The sequence below is a fragment of the Lithobates pipiens genome, unplaced genomic scaffold, assembly GCF_037356315.1.
Source record: "Lithobates pipiens isolate NorthernLeopardFrog02 unplaced genomic scaffold, aLitPip1_a1.2 Scaffold_16, whole genome shotgun sequence".
NCBI classification, from domain to species: domain Eukaryota; kingdom Metazoa; phylum Chordata; class Amphibia; order Anura; family Ranidae; genus Lithobates; species Lithobates pipiens.
Genome location: NW_027507748.1, coordinates 243,843,583 through 243,856,152, shown reverse-complemented (window position 1 = coordinate 243,856,152; position 12,570 = coordinate 243,843,583). Strand labels below are relative to the sequence as shown.

At 44.5% G+C, this 12,570-nt stretch overlaps 1 protein-coding gene across 2 annotated transcripts in view; it reads left to right on the top strand.

Annotated features, from left to right (window-relative positions):
• Nucleotides 1–12,570, top strand: part of REN (renin) — a 1,244,704-nt gene that overhangs the window by 656,076 nt on the left and 576,058 nt on the right. For both annotated transcript variants that reach the window (XM_077481235.1, XM_077481236.1), the window contains exon 6: nt 7,453–7,575. In XM_077481235.1, coding sequence (XP_077337361.1) covers nt 7,453–7,575 — 123 coding nt within the window. The remainder of the gene's footprint in view (nt 1–7,452; nt 7,576–12,570) is intronic.

Genomic DNA, 12,570 nt, shown 5'->3' with positions numbered 1-12,570 from the left:
ACAGTGGAACCCCTTAAGCCCCTGTACACATGATCAGAAAATTATACAAAAAATATAGCTTTTGAATCGATCGTACGATAATCTGATTGTACACAGTGTTCCAGAGCCAATCATGACAGTTAATCCGATATATACGATCAGACATGTGTGAAAAATTTCTTTGTACGATACCAGGTAGTATGATTTTGGTTTAATCAGTACAGTTGTCATTTAAAAATACTAGCATCACTTCCAAATTTTTATTCTGTTGTACGAGAATCTTAGTAACTTTAGTAAACTCTTCATTTTTGATGCAAGGCTAGCATGAAAAAAAAAAAAAAACAGACGATCATTTGTCCGATGATCCCATCATGTGTACCAGGCGTTACTTCAAAACTCAGCACAGCTGTGTCTCCATACATGCAGCTCAACACTTCAAACAGATAACTCTCCTATCACACTGTGCGGGGCTCAGAACCCATGTGACGGCACATAAAATCACACGTTTTACAGCACCACCTGAAAATACAGAAATGTATGGGTGCCATTGATTTTTTTTTTTTTAACGGGATCCCCACACATGCAGCAAACACACATTCACGCCCCCCAAAACGGACCGCACTGCAATATAATGGAGATTGGTGTGAAGTGATAAAAAAAAAAAAAAAAAAATCACATCTGCACCTTTATTGCACGTTTCATGTAAACATGGCTGCCCATTGATATTAATAGGCTGCCCTAAAACATGACACTTGGGAATACACACACTATGATACGCCTCGTGTATCATGTGGTCTACACATCGCTACACAGGGGTGACCCCACATTATTACACATCGCTACACAGGGGTGACCCCACATTATTACACATCACTACACAGGGGTGACCCATCACTACACAGGGGTGACCCCGCATTATTACACATCACTACACAGGGGTGACCCCACATTATTACACATCGCTACACAGGGGTGACCCATCACTACACAGGGGTGACCCCGCATTATTACACATCGCTACACAGGGGTGACCCCGCATTATTACACATCGCTACACAGGGGTGACCCATCACTACACAGGGGTGACCCCGCATTATTACACAACGCTACACAGGGGTGACCCCGCATTATTACACATCGCTACACAGGGGTGACCCATCGCTACACAGGGGTGACCCATCGCTACACAGGGGTGACCCCGCATTATTACACATCGCTACACAGGGGTGACCCTGCATTATTACACATCGCTACACAGGGGTGACCCCGCATTATTACACATCGCTACACAGGGGTGACCCATCACTACACAGGGGTGACCCCGCATTATTACACATCGCTACACAGGGGTGACCCCGCATTATTACACATCGCTACACAGGGGTGACCCCGCATTATTACACATCGCTACACAGGGGTGACCCCGCATTATTACACATCACTACACAGGGGTGACCCATCGCTACACAGGGGTGACCCCGCATTATTACACATCGCTACACAGGGGTGACCCCGCATTATTACACATCACTACACAGGGGTGACCCATCGCTACACAGGGGTGACCCGCATTATTACACATCGCTACACAGGGGTGACCCGCATTATTACACATCGCTACACAGGGGTGACCCGCATTATTACACATCGCTACACAGGGGTGACCCCGCATTATTACACATCACTACACAGGGGTGACCCATCACTACACAGGGGTGACCCCGCATTATTACACATCGCTATACAGGGGTGACCCCGCATTATTACACATCGCTACACAGGGGTGACCCCGCATTATTACACAGGGGTGACCCCGCATTATTACACAGGGGTGACCCCTTAATTACTGCACAGAGTTGCCCCCATTATTACAGATAACCCCACATTATTACACAGGGTAGACCCCTCCATCACTACACAGGAGGAACCCCATTATTACACATTGGTGACCCCCCAGTAGAGAAAGTTGCATAGAGGTGATAGTAGGAGGAGTGAACTATATACAGGGGGGGGGGGGGGGGGGGGGTGTCCTGGCACACACTTACCCCATGGTGATGGGTAGTCAGGCAGCTGCGGGTGACAAGCAGCGGGACGACTCGGTGTCTCTGTACCTCTCACCAGTTGATCTTCATGGAGCTTCAGCCGGCACTGGGCCGAGTGTGATCCCGGGAAGGAGAGGCAGAGTCACTGGGATCTAGTGTGCTCCGTCCGTCCGGACCGCCCCTCCCCCCTGCCCAGCCTCCAGTGATTAAGGTTAGTGAGTCTCTGCCTATGTTCTCTGCTCTGATTGCACTGTGGATGTAGTGAGAACACAGGCGAAGAGCATCCCCGGCATCCCTTTAGATGAGTCACAGGTGGCACAGACCTCCGCCCGCCGTCGCTGCGCCTCTGACACTACAGAGTGGCTGCCTGTTGTTTTGAGACCAAAACAGTTTCTGGATGCAGACAGAGGGAAGAGGGTCACCAGTGGCCGGGCGCCCTAGGCGGAAGTGCGCCCTAGGCGGCTGCCTAGTCCGCCTAGTGGTAGCGCCGGCCCTGGGCAGGCCCTTGTACTACATGCTTAGGTGAATTCCTCCATAAATGTGAGCATCAAAAAGGTAGGTATAGTGAGTATTGGGTTTGGTAAAGTCATCAGATAGAGGATTGCTATCAGCTGAGCTAGCAGGTGGGGGGAGGGGGGTTCCTAATGAGTTTGGCACAACCCCAACATTTTTAAAAAGTGACTCTGCATGAATTAAAGCACACACATAACATTTGTAGACATTATAGGGGGTGTTTAAGGGAAAACAATACTATGGAGCTGACAAAAGACATTGGTAAGTGACTAGACTATAGTTTTATGGGCCAAGAAGAACATGGTGGGGAAGTTAGTAAGGCAAATATGCATGAGGACAAAGAGGCAGAGCATATGAATTAGAGCATATTGCAATGATGGTAATTAGGGAAGGAGGAAAGAAATGCAAGACATTAGCAATCATGAAATACATAGAATGTGATGTTAAAGGATAAAACTTACCTTCATATAGTCCTTCTGCAGGACCTGAATGATGGCAGAACAGGTCTCTGGAATAATGATCCCCAGAGCCTGGGGGGAGATGCCTGTAGAGAACTTGAGGTCCTGAAGGCTTCTCCCAAGTAGCGCAACGTGGCGATGAGCCTCTGCTCCGGAGTGATGGCTTGCCGCATGCAGGTATCCTGCCTGATGATATAAGGGGTCAGCAAAGCCAGCAGACGGTGAAAAATGGGGTCCGTCATCCGGAGATAATTCCTGAAATCATCAGCATTATTCTCCCGGATCTCACGGAGCAAAGGCATGGGCGAGAACTGGTCACGCTGGCGCAACTAATTCTTGGTCCACAAACACCTTCCCTCCCTGTTCATGGACCGGGCTTGTGTCAAAGTAACAACCCCAACATGAAGCCCCTGCACAGCACAAACTCTACGACAAGTACGTAGATGAAACATGGTTTCAAAACGGTCGGCTCGTCAGAACGGACAACAGAAAGCACCGATAAACAGCAAGACCTGAAAGAACGACCTGAATAGCAGAAGCAAGCAGACAATAAGAAGTGCCTTTCAAAGGGTATTATACCAAGATATAGTCCACTATGAGAAACAAATACTTACTGACTGCACGCACTGATTATCAGATACGCACACACAAGCACAAACCGAAGAGCAGTAGTGATCTGAATCACAAATCTGAAAAGCGCAAATCGTCTCTCACCAAACTTCTACTAACACAAGATAGACACGAGATCAGCAGAAGGAGCCCAAAGGGTGCCGGACGTGGTGCTGAACTTCCCTTTTGTAGGCCCGCCGTACATGGCTTACATCACCGCGTTCTTGGCAACCGCAAATTCCGACAACTTGGTCCGACCGTGTGTATGCAACATCACTTCCGAACCTGGTCCGGAAATTAATTTGTCGGAATAACTCCGACGGATTTGGTCGTCGGAATCTCCGATCGTGTGTACAAGGGCTAAGAGGGGTCTTGTTGGACAGGTATATACTGCAGATAGTGCTCAGGATACCTCTCCCTTTCAAATTCCTTCACACGTGTCCTGGATCGCTCCAGTATTGCCATAGCATAAACAGGGGGAAGGAAAAGAGAAAAGAAGCCTCCACTAGTGCAGTATGTTTAAAAAGGCTTGAATACATTTATTAAATGCCTAAAAGTGGACCCTTACATTGTTGCATATACAAAAGGCAAAATAGAAAAAACGGTATCTATGTTGCCTTCTCAGCACCCTTTCACGTTTCCTCCTGGTACACGGCTGACTCTGGCCACTCCCTGCGTCTTACGACGCGTCACATGTCTTCATCTGTGGAACTGGATTGGTTGTACAGCTCTGGTTTATATGTTGTGAGAACCAGAAGTGTCCACACGGCCATCTTTGTTGTGGTGTTTACATCACGGCCATTTTGGCGATGGTCAATGTAATATATATGGTGGCCATTTTCTTGTGGCTAAAACAGGAAATAGATTGTGTCTTACATACGAACGCGGCCATCTTTTTGGTGGAAACTACTATGTTTACAATACATACTTATTTAATGGTATTAGATAAGGTATGTAATTGTTAAATAATTCACAACAGCATATTTGGTATGGTGTTAAATATGCATGAAGCATAATTCTATATGGTGCGGACAAGTGTCATATAACTCTAAATATATAAATAAAAATAGAAATAGAAATAGAAATAATGATAAAAATACATAAGCCAGTGCCCCAATAGGTCACATAGCAATATTAAGAGATATAAGAAATCTGCATAAATGGATACTTTAATGGGCTAAATCAGTCGCACGTAAAGGGTGAATTGAGAGTTCTCTAGAGAACTTACAATTAGTAAATAATAATAATTAAGGAAATTAAAAATTCCTAAGCAAAATTACACGATAACTGATATACTAGTGGTATAAAGGTATAAAACATTAGCGGTCTAAATGTAAAGTAAAAGAAAAATGTGTTTAATGATAAAATTAGAATGGTTTTAAAAAATAAACACAATAAATCGTATATGTTAAAAATGAGCAATATGTACCTGGTTAGAGAGAACCTAAGGTGTACTCTATAAGTAATATGGGGTTAATTAAAAATTACTCATAAAACAGTTAAGATCGAACTCTACATTCATACCACCAGGTACAAGAGTTCGCATGGTATATATCCATTTGGATTCCTTTTGACTGATGGTTCTGACTTTGTGGCTGCCCCCCCATGTCTTATTATATTTTTCTATACCCCAAAATTGGAGTTGTGTACATGTGAAAAAATATGCCCAAAATATACTAATCAGTGCACAAAAATGGGCACTGACGGGCACCTCTGTGGCACATTACAAAACAGGGATGTTCAGCAATGCCACCCATCAGTGCCATCTATCAGTGCCCACCTATCAGTGCCCATCTGTGCCACCTATCGGTGCCACCAATAAGTACCCATTAGGGCCACTTAAGAGTTCCCCAACAGTGCCGCCTATGAGTGCCCATCAGTGCCACCTATGAGTGCCCATCAGTGCCGCATACCAGTGCCACCTATCAGTGCCCACCATCAGTGCCCCTCAGTGCCACCCCATCAGTGCCACCTCATTGGTGCCCAAAAGTGTCGCCTTATCAGTGCCCGTCAGTGCAGCCATATCATATCACTTTCTCAAACATAATCTATCTAAATCCAAGCTCTTAATATCCCCCCCCCCCCTCACGTGCCCCTTCCCCTGACTTCTCTTTTAAGATCAATGGCACATCTATCAGTCCGTCCCCACATTCCAGGGTGCTAGGGGTAACCTTAGACTCTGAACTGTCCTTTCAGGTCCATATACAGTCCCTGTCCAAATCATGCCGCCTTAGCCTCCGCAACATTTCCAGAATACGCCGCTTTTTAACTAATGACACCACCAAGCTTCTAATTCACTCCCTGGCCATCTCTCGCCTCAACTACTGCAACTCCCTCCTCATTGGATTACCTTTACATAGACTATCCCCCCTTCAGTCCATAATGAATGCCGCTGCCAGACTCATCCACCTTACTTGCCATTCAGTGTCCTCCACCCCTCTCTGCCAATCCCTCCACTGGCTTCCACTCACCCAACGAATAAAATTACTAACAATAATTTACAAAGCCACCCACTCTGCCCCCAGTTACATCACTATCCTAGTCCCAAAATACCAACCAAGCGCTCTCTTTGGTCATCCCAAGACCTCCTACTCTCTAGCTCCCTTGTCGCCTCCTCCCATGCTTGCCTCCAGGATTTTTCCAGAGCTTCTCCCATCCTTTGGAACTCCCTACCCCAATCTTTCCGACTGTCCCCTAATCTATCCATCTTTAGACGATCCCTGAAAACCCTTCTCTTCAAAGAAGCCTATCCTGCTTCTAACTAACACTGTTTTACTTCCTCCATCAGCTCCCAACCATGACACTACTTGCCTGGAGTTTGCATGTTCTCCCTGTGCCTGTGTGGGTTTCCTCCGGGTACTCCGGTTTCCTCCCACAATCCAAAGACATGCAGGTAGGTTAATTGGCTTCTGTCCAAAATTGGCCCTAGTATATGAATGGGGACCTTGGATTGTGGGCTACTTGGGGGTAGGGACCAATGTGAGTGTGCAATGTACAGGGATAGGGACAATTGTAGACACTCACTTATGTTGAACTGGATGGACTGGTGTCTTTATTCAACCTTACTAACTGTGAAGCTCATACCCCCACAGCTATTACCTTTTGCATCAATTGACCCTTCCTTTTTAGAATGTAAGCTTTAATGAGCAGGGCCCACTGATGTTGTAAAGCGCTGCACAAACTGTTGGCCCTATATAAAACCTGTATAATAATAATAGTAATAATAATAATAATATCAGTGTCCATCATTGAAGAAGAAAACGTATTTACAAAAAAATGTAACAGAAACAAAGAAAAAAATATTTTTTTCGAAATATTCGGTCTTTGTTTTATTTGTTGCGCAAAAAATAAAAATTGCAGAGGTGATCAAATACCACCAGCTCTATTTGTGGGAGCAAAATGATAAAAAATTTGTTTGGGTACAGTGTGGCATGATCACACAATTGTCATTCAAATTGCAACAGCGCTGAAAGCTAAAAATTGGCTTGGGCAGGAAGGTGTCTAAGTGCCTGGTATTGAAGTGGTTAATGGCTAGCATAGCACCACTGGATTTGCATTTCTTTGGATCAACTATGGATACAGAATAATGTATTGCTTAAACTAGATGGACTTTTTTTTATACTAACTATGTAACTATGTAGCTAAAAGAAGAGGCATGAGCTCAAGGGACACATCTTACTGACTATACATTATGTCCCTTGTGCAGATTTTTCTGTTTTTTATTTGGCTCCACTACCTGTGTTAGAAAGACTCTTGGAAACCATAAAATATGTAAAACAAAATAAATGAAGATGACTTAACCCTTTTGCATTTGCATCAAACTGAAATGTAACGTTTTACTTTACAATCAGAGATACTCAATCAAGACCGGGAGGTGAGATTATCTTTGGTGGCTCAGATCCTTCATACTACTCCGGTAAATTCCATTACTTCAGCCTGAAGAAGCAAGGATTTTGGCATATCCAGATGAAGGGGTGGGTAAAATCTTTAGTAGTAACTTATGAACAACAGAATAAGCAATACACCTTTATATGAAATAAATCCCCCCACACCCAAAATTTGTCACAAACCCATGACCACACATGCACAATTCCAGGAGGTACAAAGGGAGATGTACAATTACTGGGAATTTTGAAGCCATAAGAGAAAAACTTTTTTTTCCCCTGTTGTTTATTGAAATAAAAAAAAAAAATTAAAAACAAAAGTTCAGTGTGGAGTAGTTTTACAAATTGAAAGTCATTTTTTTTTACACTGGGAATGTGAAAGGCAGTGTATAGAAAAGTGTTCTGTTTGAAATAAAAGTACAGCTTATTCAGTAAATAAACTAAGCTTGCTATTTAAAATGTTATTTTTTTTATTACATATGGAATAACAAGGGCTGTATATGTTAACATTTCAACCATACATGAGAACTGATAACAACTCCACTTCCCCTCGTAATAATTTAGAAGCTTCCTGCCAATATACCATTTTACAGTAGTTATTGACAATTCTGTTTCAGAAGGATGTACTGCTTTTGCAAGAGCTTGATTAATGATCTCTTGATTTTCAGGTGTAATTCTATCTATAAATTAAGGTATTGTGATTTTTATGAGGCAGTGGTCTGTAACACTTCCTTACTTTTAAAGATGATGCTGGTGAAGAAACACTTTGTGATGATCCAGAAGCAGCGGAAAGAGTGTTTCTGGACTTTGGAGAAAAAAAAGATACTTGCACTTCCATTATGGTCTTCTTCATTTATTTCCATAAAGGAAATACCCTTTTTATGGCCAACAACTAGCATATAAACCTTCAAAGTGGGCACTTTCGATTTTTCCTGTTCAGGTCCCATGAACTTTTGTGATGTTCGAGAGTTTGTGGCGCAAAGTGAACTGAGGGGTGTACAGCCCATCTCTATAGCTGAACAACATATTTGAGGTTTGATTTACATTGTGGAGCATTTATTGTATGGTGTGTGTGTTTATTTCTTTGTATTTTTTTTGTGAAGTGTAAGAAAGGATACTATGTCACTTGAAGAGGGCTTCCAGATTCTGATGTCTCCCCTCAAAGACATTTGTCTCCTGTTCACTTCGCTGGGGTTTTATGTTCAGGGTTTGGGATTTTTTTTTTGAGAAAGTGTTGAGTAAATGTCAAACCAAACGTTGTCCTTTTCACTCATTAGCATCAAGAACAAAATATGCATGCAGTTCCCCTTCCTCCCCCAATGCATACCAGGTCCTTTGGTTTTCATATAGATTTTAAGAGGTATTTGCATGTAAAAAAGAAAAATAATATGTGAGGTCCCCCTAAAATCAATACCAGGTCCTTAATTTCAGGGCTGGCCAGGAAAAGAGGGAAGGTGAGTGTACACCCTAATTTCTGAACAATACTAGGCCAAATGCCCTCAACAAGAGCCTGTTCCTAACAACCCTGGTTGGTGGTTGTGGGTGTCTGTGGGTGGGGGGCTTCCAGATAAGGCCCCCTCTGACATGAATGAATAATGGGTACATAGTCACAATACTCATTCACAAAATTCATTCACAAAAAATTTGACCTACAAATAAAGACACTGAGGCTTGGTTCACACTGATGCTAATTGGATGCAGGTCTTCCCACATCCAATTTGCATGACAGGAGAGTGTGACCGCCTCTCAACTGAGCCAGTTCACACAGCTCTGGGGCAGCCGTGGTCAGCATTGGAAAAGGGTCCTGTGCATCTTTGGCTCAGTCTCAGGAGCAAATTCAGGCAAAATTTGGAATCTAATTCGCACCTGAATCGGTGAACAGGGATGCACCGAACGACCTTTTGTGACCCGCAGCCACATCCGTGTGAACCCAGCCTAAAATTTTTGACAAATATTTTTTTAAAGAATAAAAATCCCCAAAAATGTCCTACTTTGTAAATCCACCATCATTGCCAAAATCAAAAACCCAACTGATCAGATTAGCACAAACAATTCGGAGAGTACTGCCAATATTCACAGCATCCACTGAAAGCTGTCATATATGAAAGTAGTAAAATTTACTGCTTCTATTTATGATATTCAGCTCTCACCAAATAGGATTTACATTGTGGAACTTTTTTTGTATGGTGTGTGAGTTTATTTAATTTGCATTTCATTATTTAACAAGGGGTAGTATGTTATTTAAAGAGGCTTCCAGATTCTAGCAAGTCTCTCCCCCAGACCTGCACGTCCACTATAGCTTTTTTTATTAACAAAAATTTGCAAACTGAGAGTTAGCTCCTAATGCTCCTAATGGCTTCACTGAGGCTCAGGTGCTATGTTCAGGGTTCAGCAAAAAACACCCAGCAAACCAAACTCTGTCATTTTCACTCATCACTAGTGCTAGGTGGATGTCCTAAGACAAAGACAGAGGACAGAGGACAAACTTCAGAGGAACTCGGGGTCCTGAATGTCTCATGGAACACTGAAGTAACTTTTGGGTTTGAGCCGAGCTTAGGGATGAGGACCACAGAACCAAACCAAAGAAAGTCAGGAAGGGTTCATCATGACCCAAGGACCCGATCTCCAAAACCCTTTTGGCTGAAATTATGGCAACTAGAAAGGAAACTTTGTAGAAATAGTTTTGATAGAAAGCAGCGGATCCTGTGGTACTGAGACCAGTCAGCAAGTCAAGAACAAGAGGAAGATCCCATTTGGGGAATCCTGGTCTTCTTTGGGGCCTGAGTCTTGTCACCCCATGTAAGAACTGCCAGATTAAAGGGTGAACCACCCATGATGTTCCCGGAGAAGGCTGACAGAGCTGAGACTTGAACTCTGGAGAGCTGATGGATAGAGACAGATCTAGGATTTAAGGAAGACGAGGATATCCTGGACTCCTGGATTCCTGAATGATCTTCCCATAGAGGATGAGGACTCAACGAACTTGGTACATATCCTCTCATAGACTTTATTTATGCACACTTTTCTCGAGCTCATCAGGGTGGAAATCACACTTGAAGTGCACCTGAAAGATTTCAGCCTTTCCCTCTCAAGAACCAGACCATCAGTCTTACTGACACTGGACACGGGTACAGGACTGCCCCCTGAGAAAGAAGTTCCGGCCTAGGAGGAAGAGGCACCAGGTCCCGGAAGTTGAGCTAGGTCAGGAGGGGAAACCATGGCCTGTTCGGCCAGTAAGGTGTAATCACTACCTCCTTGGCTGCTTCCACTTGGAGTCTCCGTAAGAACCTGAGGATCATCGGAAGCGGGGAAAAGGCGAATGCCCTGTTGAAGCTCCACTGATCTGTCAGTGCATCTACTCTGAAGGCCTGGCTGCAATAGCCTCGAGTGTAATACTTCTTGATTTTTGAAGTTGCAGGGGGATGCAAATAGGTCTACTTCGGGATTGACTTCCAAGGACAGGATCCAATCAAATGTTTGCACATGAAGAGACCACTCGTTGTCTAATTGTGTGCAAGACAGGAAGTCCGCTTGGACATTCTGGACTCCGGGTCCAAAGACCAATGAAATATTGGTCAGGTTTTTCTGAGCCCAGGACATGATGGGCTCAACTTCTTGGAGCAGTGTGGAGCTCTGAGTGCCCCCTTGACTCTCCACATAAGAGACCGCTGTGATGTTGTCCTTTTTCAGTAAAACTGACTCACCTTTCAACACCAGGCTGCCCATAGTTCCAGGATGTTTGAGCCCAGGTTGTGAAGATGTGCCTCCCACTTGCCTTGAGCAAGTTCTGACCCGCAAAGGGCTCCCCAACCAGCACCGCATGCATCGGTCCTGACCATGATCCATGAGAAGGGGGCAATTGAGTGGCAGGTGAGCAGATTTCTGCGTTGAAGCCCCCAGAAGAGGTTGTTCCTCATTATTAAGGTTATGTGAATGGACTGATTGGGTAAACCCTGTCTGGAAAGGGCGTAACCTCCACAGGGACCATTTGACCATGGGGGTCTTAGAGACCAGCATGCCGATAATGTTTTTAGGTACTGTGAGGCCTTTAGGCATGAGGAGCTCAGAGCCCATGAGATCCTCCCTCGGATTACTGGGATCTTCTCCACTAGGAGAGAGATGGTGCTTTCCACTGTGTCGAACTAGGCCTCTAGGTAAGTTTAGGAGCCAACCAAGCTCGAGCAGTGTGATGGTAACCTGCTCTCTGTGGGTCAATAGATGCTTCTTGTCTTGGGACAGTAGCAGGAGGTCGTTGAGATAGAGGTACAAGTGTATCCCTATTGTTCTGATGAGGGCCACTACGGCCAGAAGAACTTTTGAAAAGACTCGGGGGGAGATTGTCAACCCAAAAGGAAGGCAAGTGAACTGTAGATGTTCTTGCCTGAGCCTGAACCAGAGGTATTTGTGGAATTTTTCTGCCAGAGGCACATGAAAAAAGGCATCTTTCACAGCTTGTTGGATGGTCAATAGAGTCTCCATTTTGAATCTTTTGTATTTTATAAACCTGTTTAGGTAAGTTATGTCTATCACAGGCACCATGAACTGTTTTTCTTCTGCACCAGAAAGAGAGGGGAGTATACCCCCTGAAACTCTTTGCCTATTAGGGTAGGCACCACGGGTCCTTGTACTATCAGTGAATCCAGGTAGGACCGTAACACCTGCTTCTTTCCTTCTGACCAGAGAAGCAGGGTGAAGATAAATCTGAGGGGGGGGGGGTACTGGTGAAGGACCATGTGTGGCCTATGGAGACCATCTTGAAGGTCTAGCAGTCCAAGACTGAGGCCATCCAGATGTGCAGATGCGCTCCCACCCGATCCGCCTAGGCGGGTCCAATCTTAAAATGAATTAACCCGGCTCTTGTCCACTGGACACCTGGCTTTTAACAGACTTTTGGAAGGATGTCTGACCTCTGATCCAATTCATTCTGAAATCTCGACCGGGCCTGTAAGACCATGCTCCCCTTAAACGCTCAGTACTGCGTCTTCAGCGCTGAGGCTTCTTTTGACCAAACAGGTGCCTATCCTGATTTCCCACCCGTGGCTTGGGCTATGGTGCTATCCAGCCTGTTACCAAACAATGAGGGCC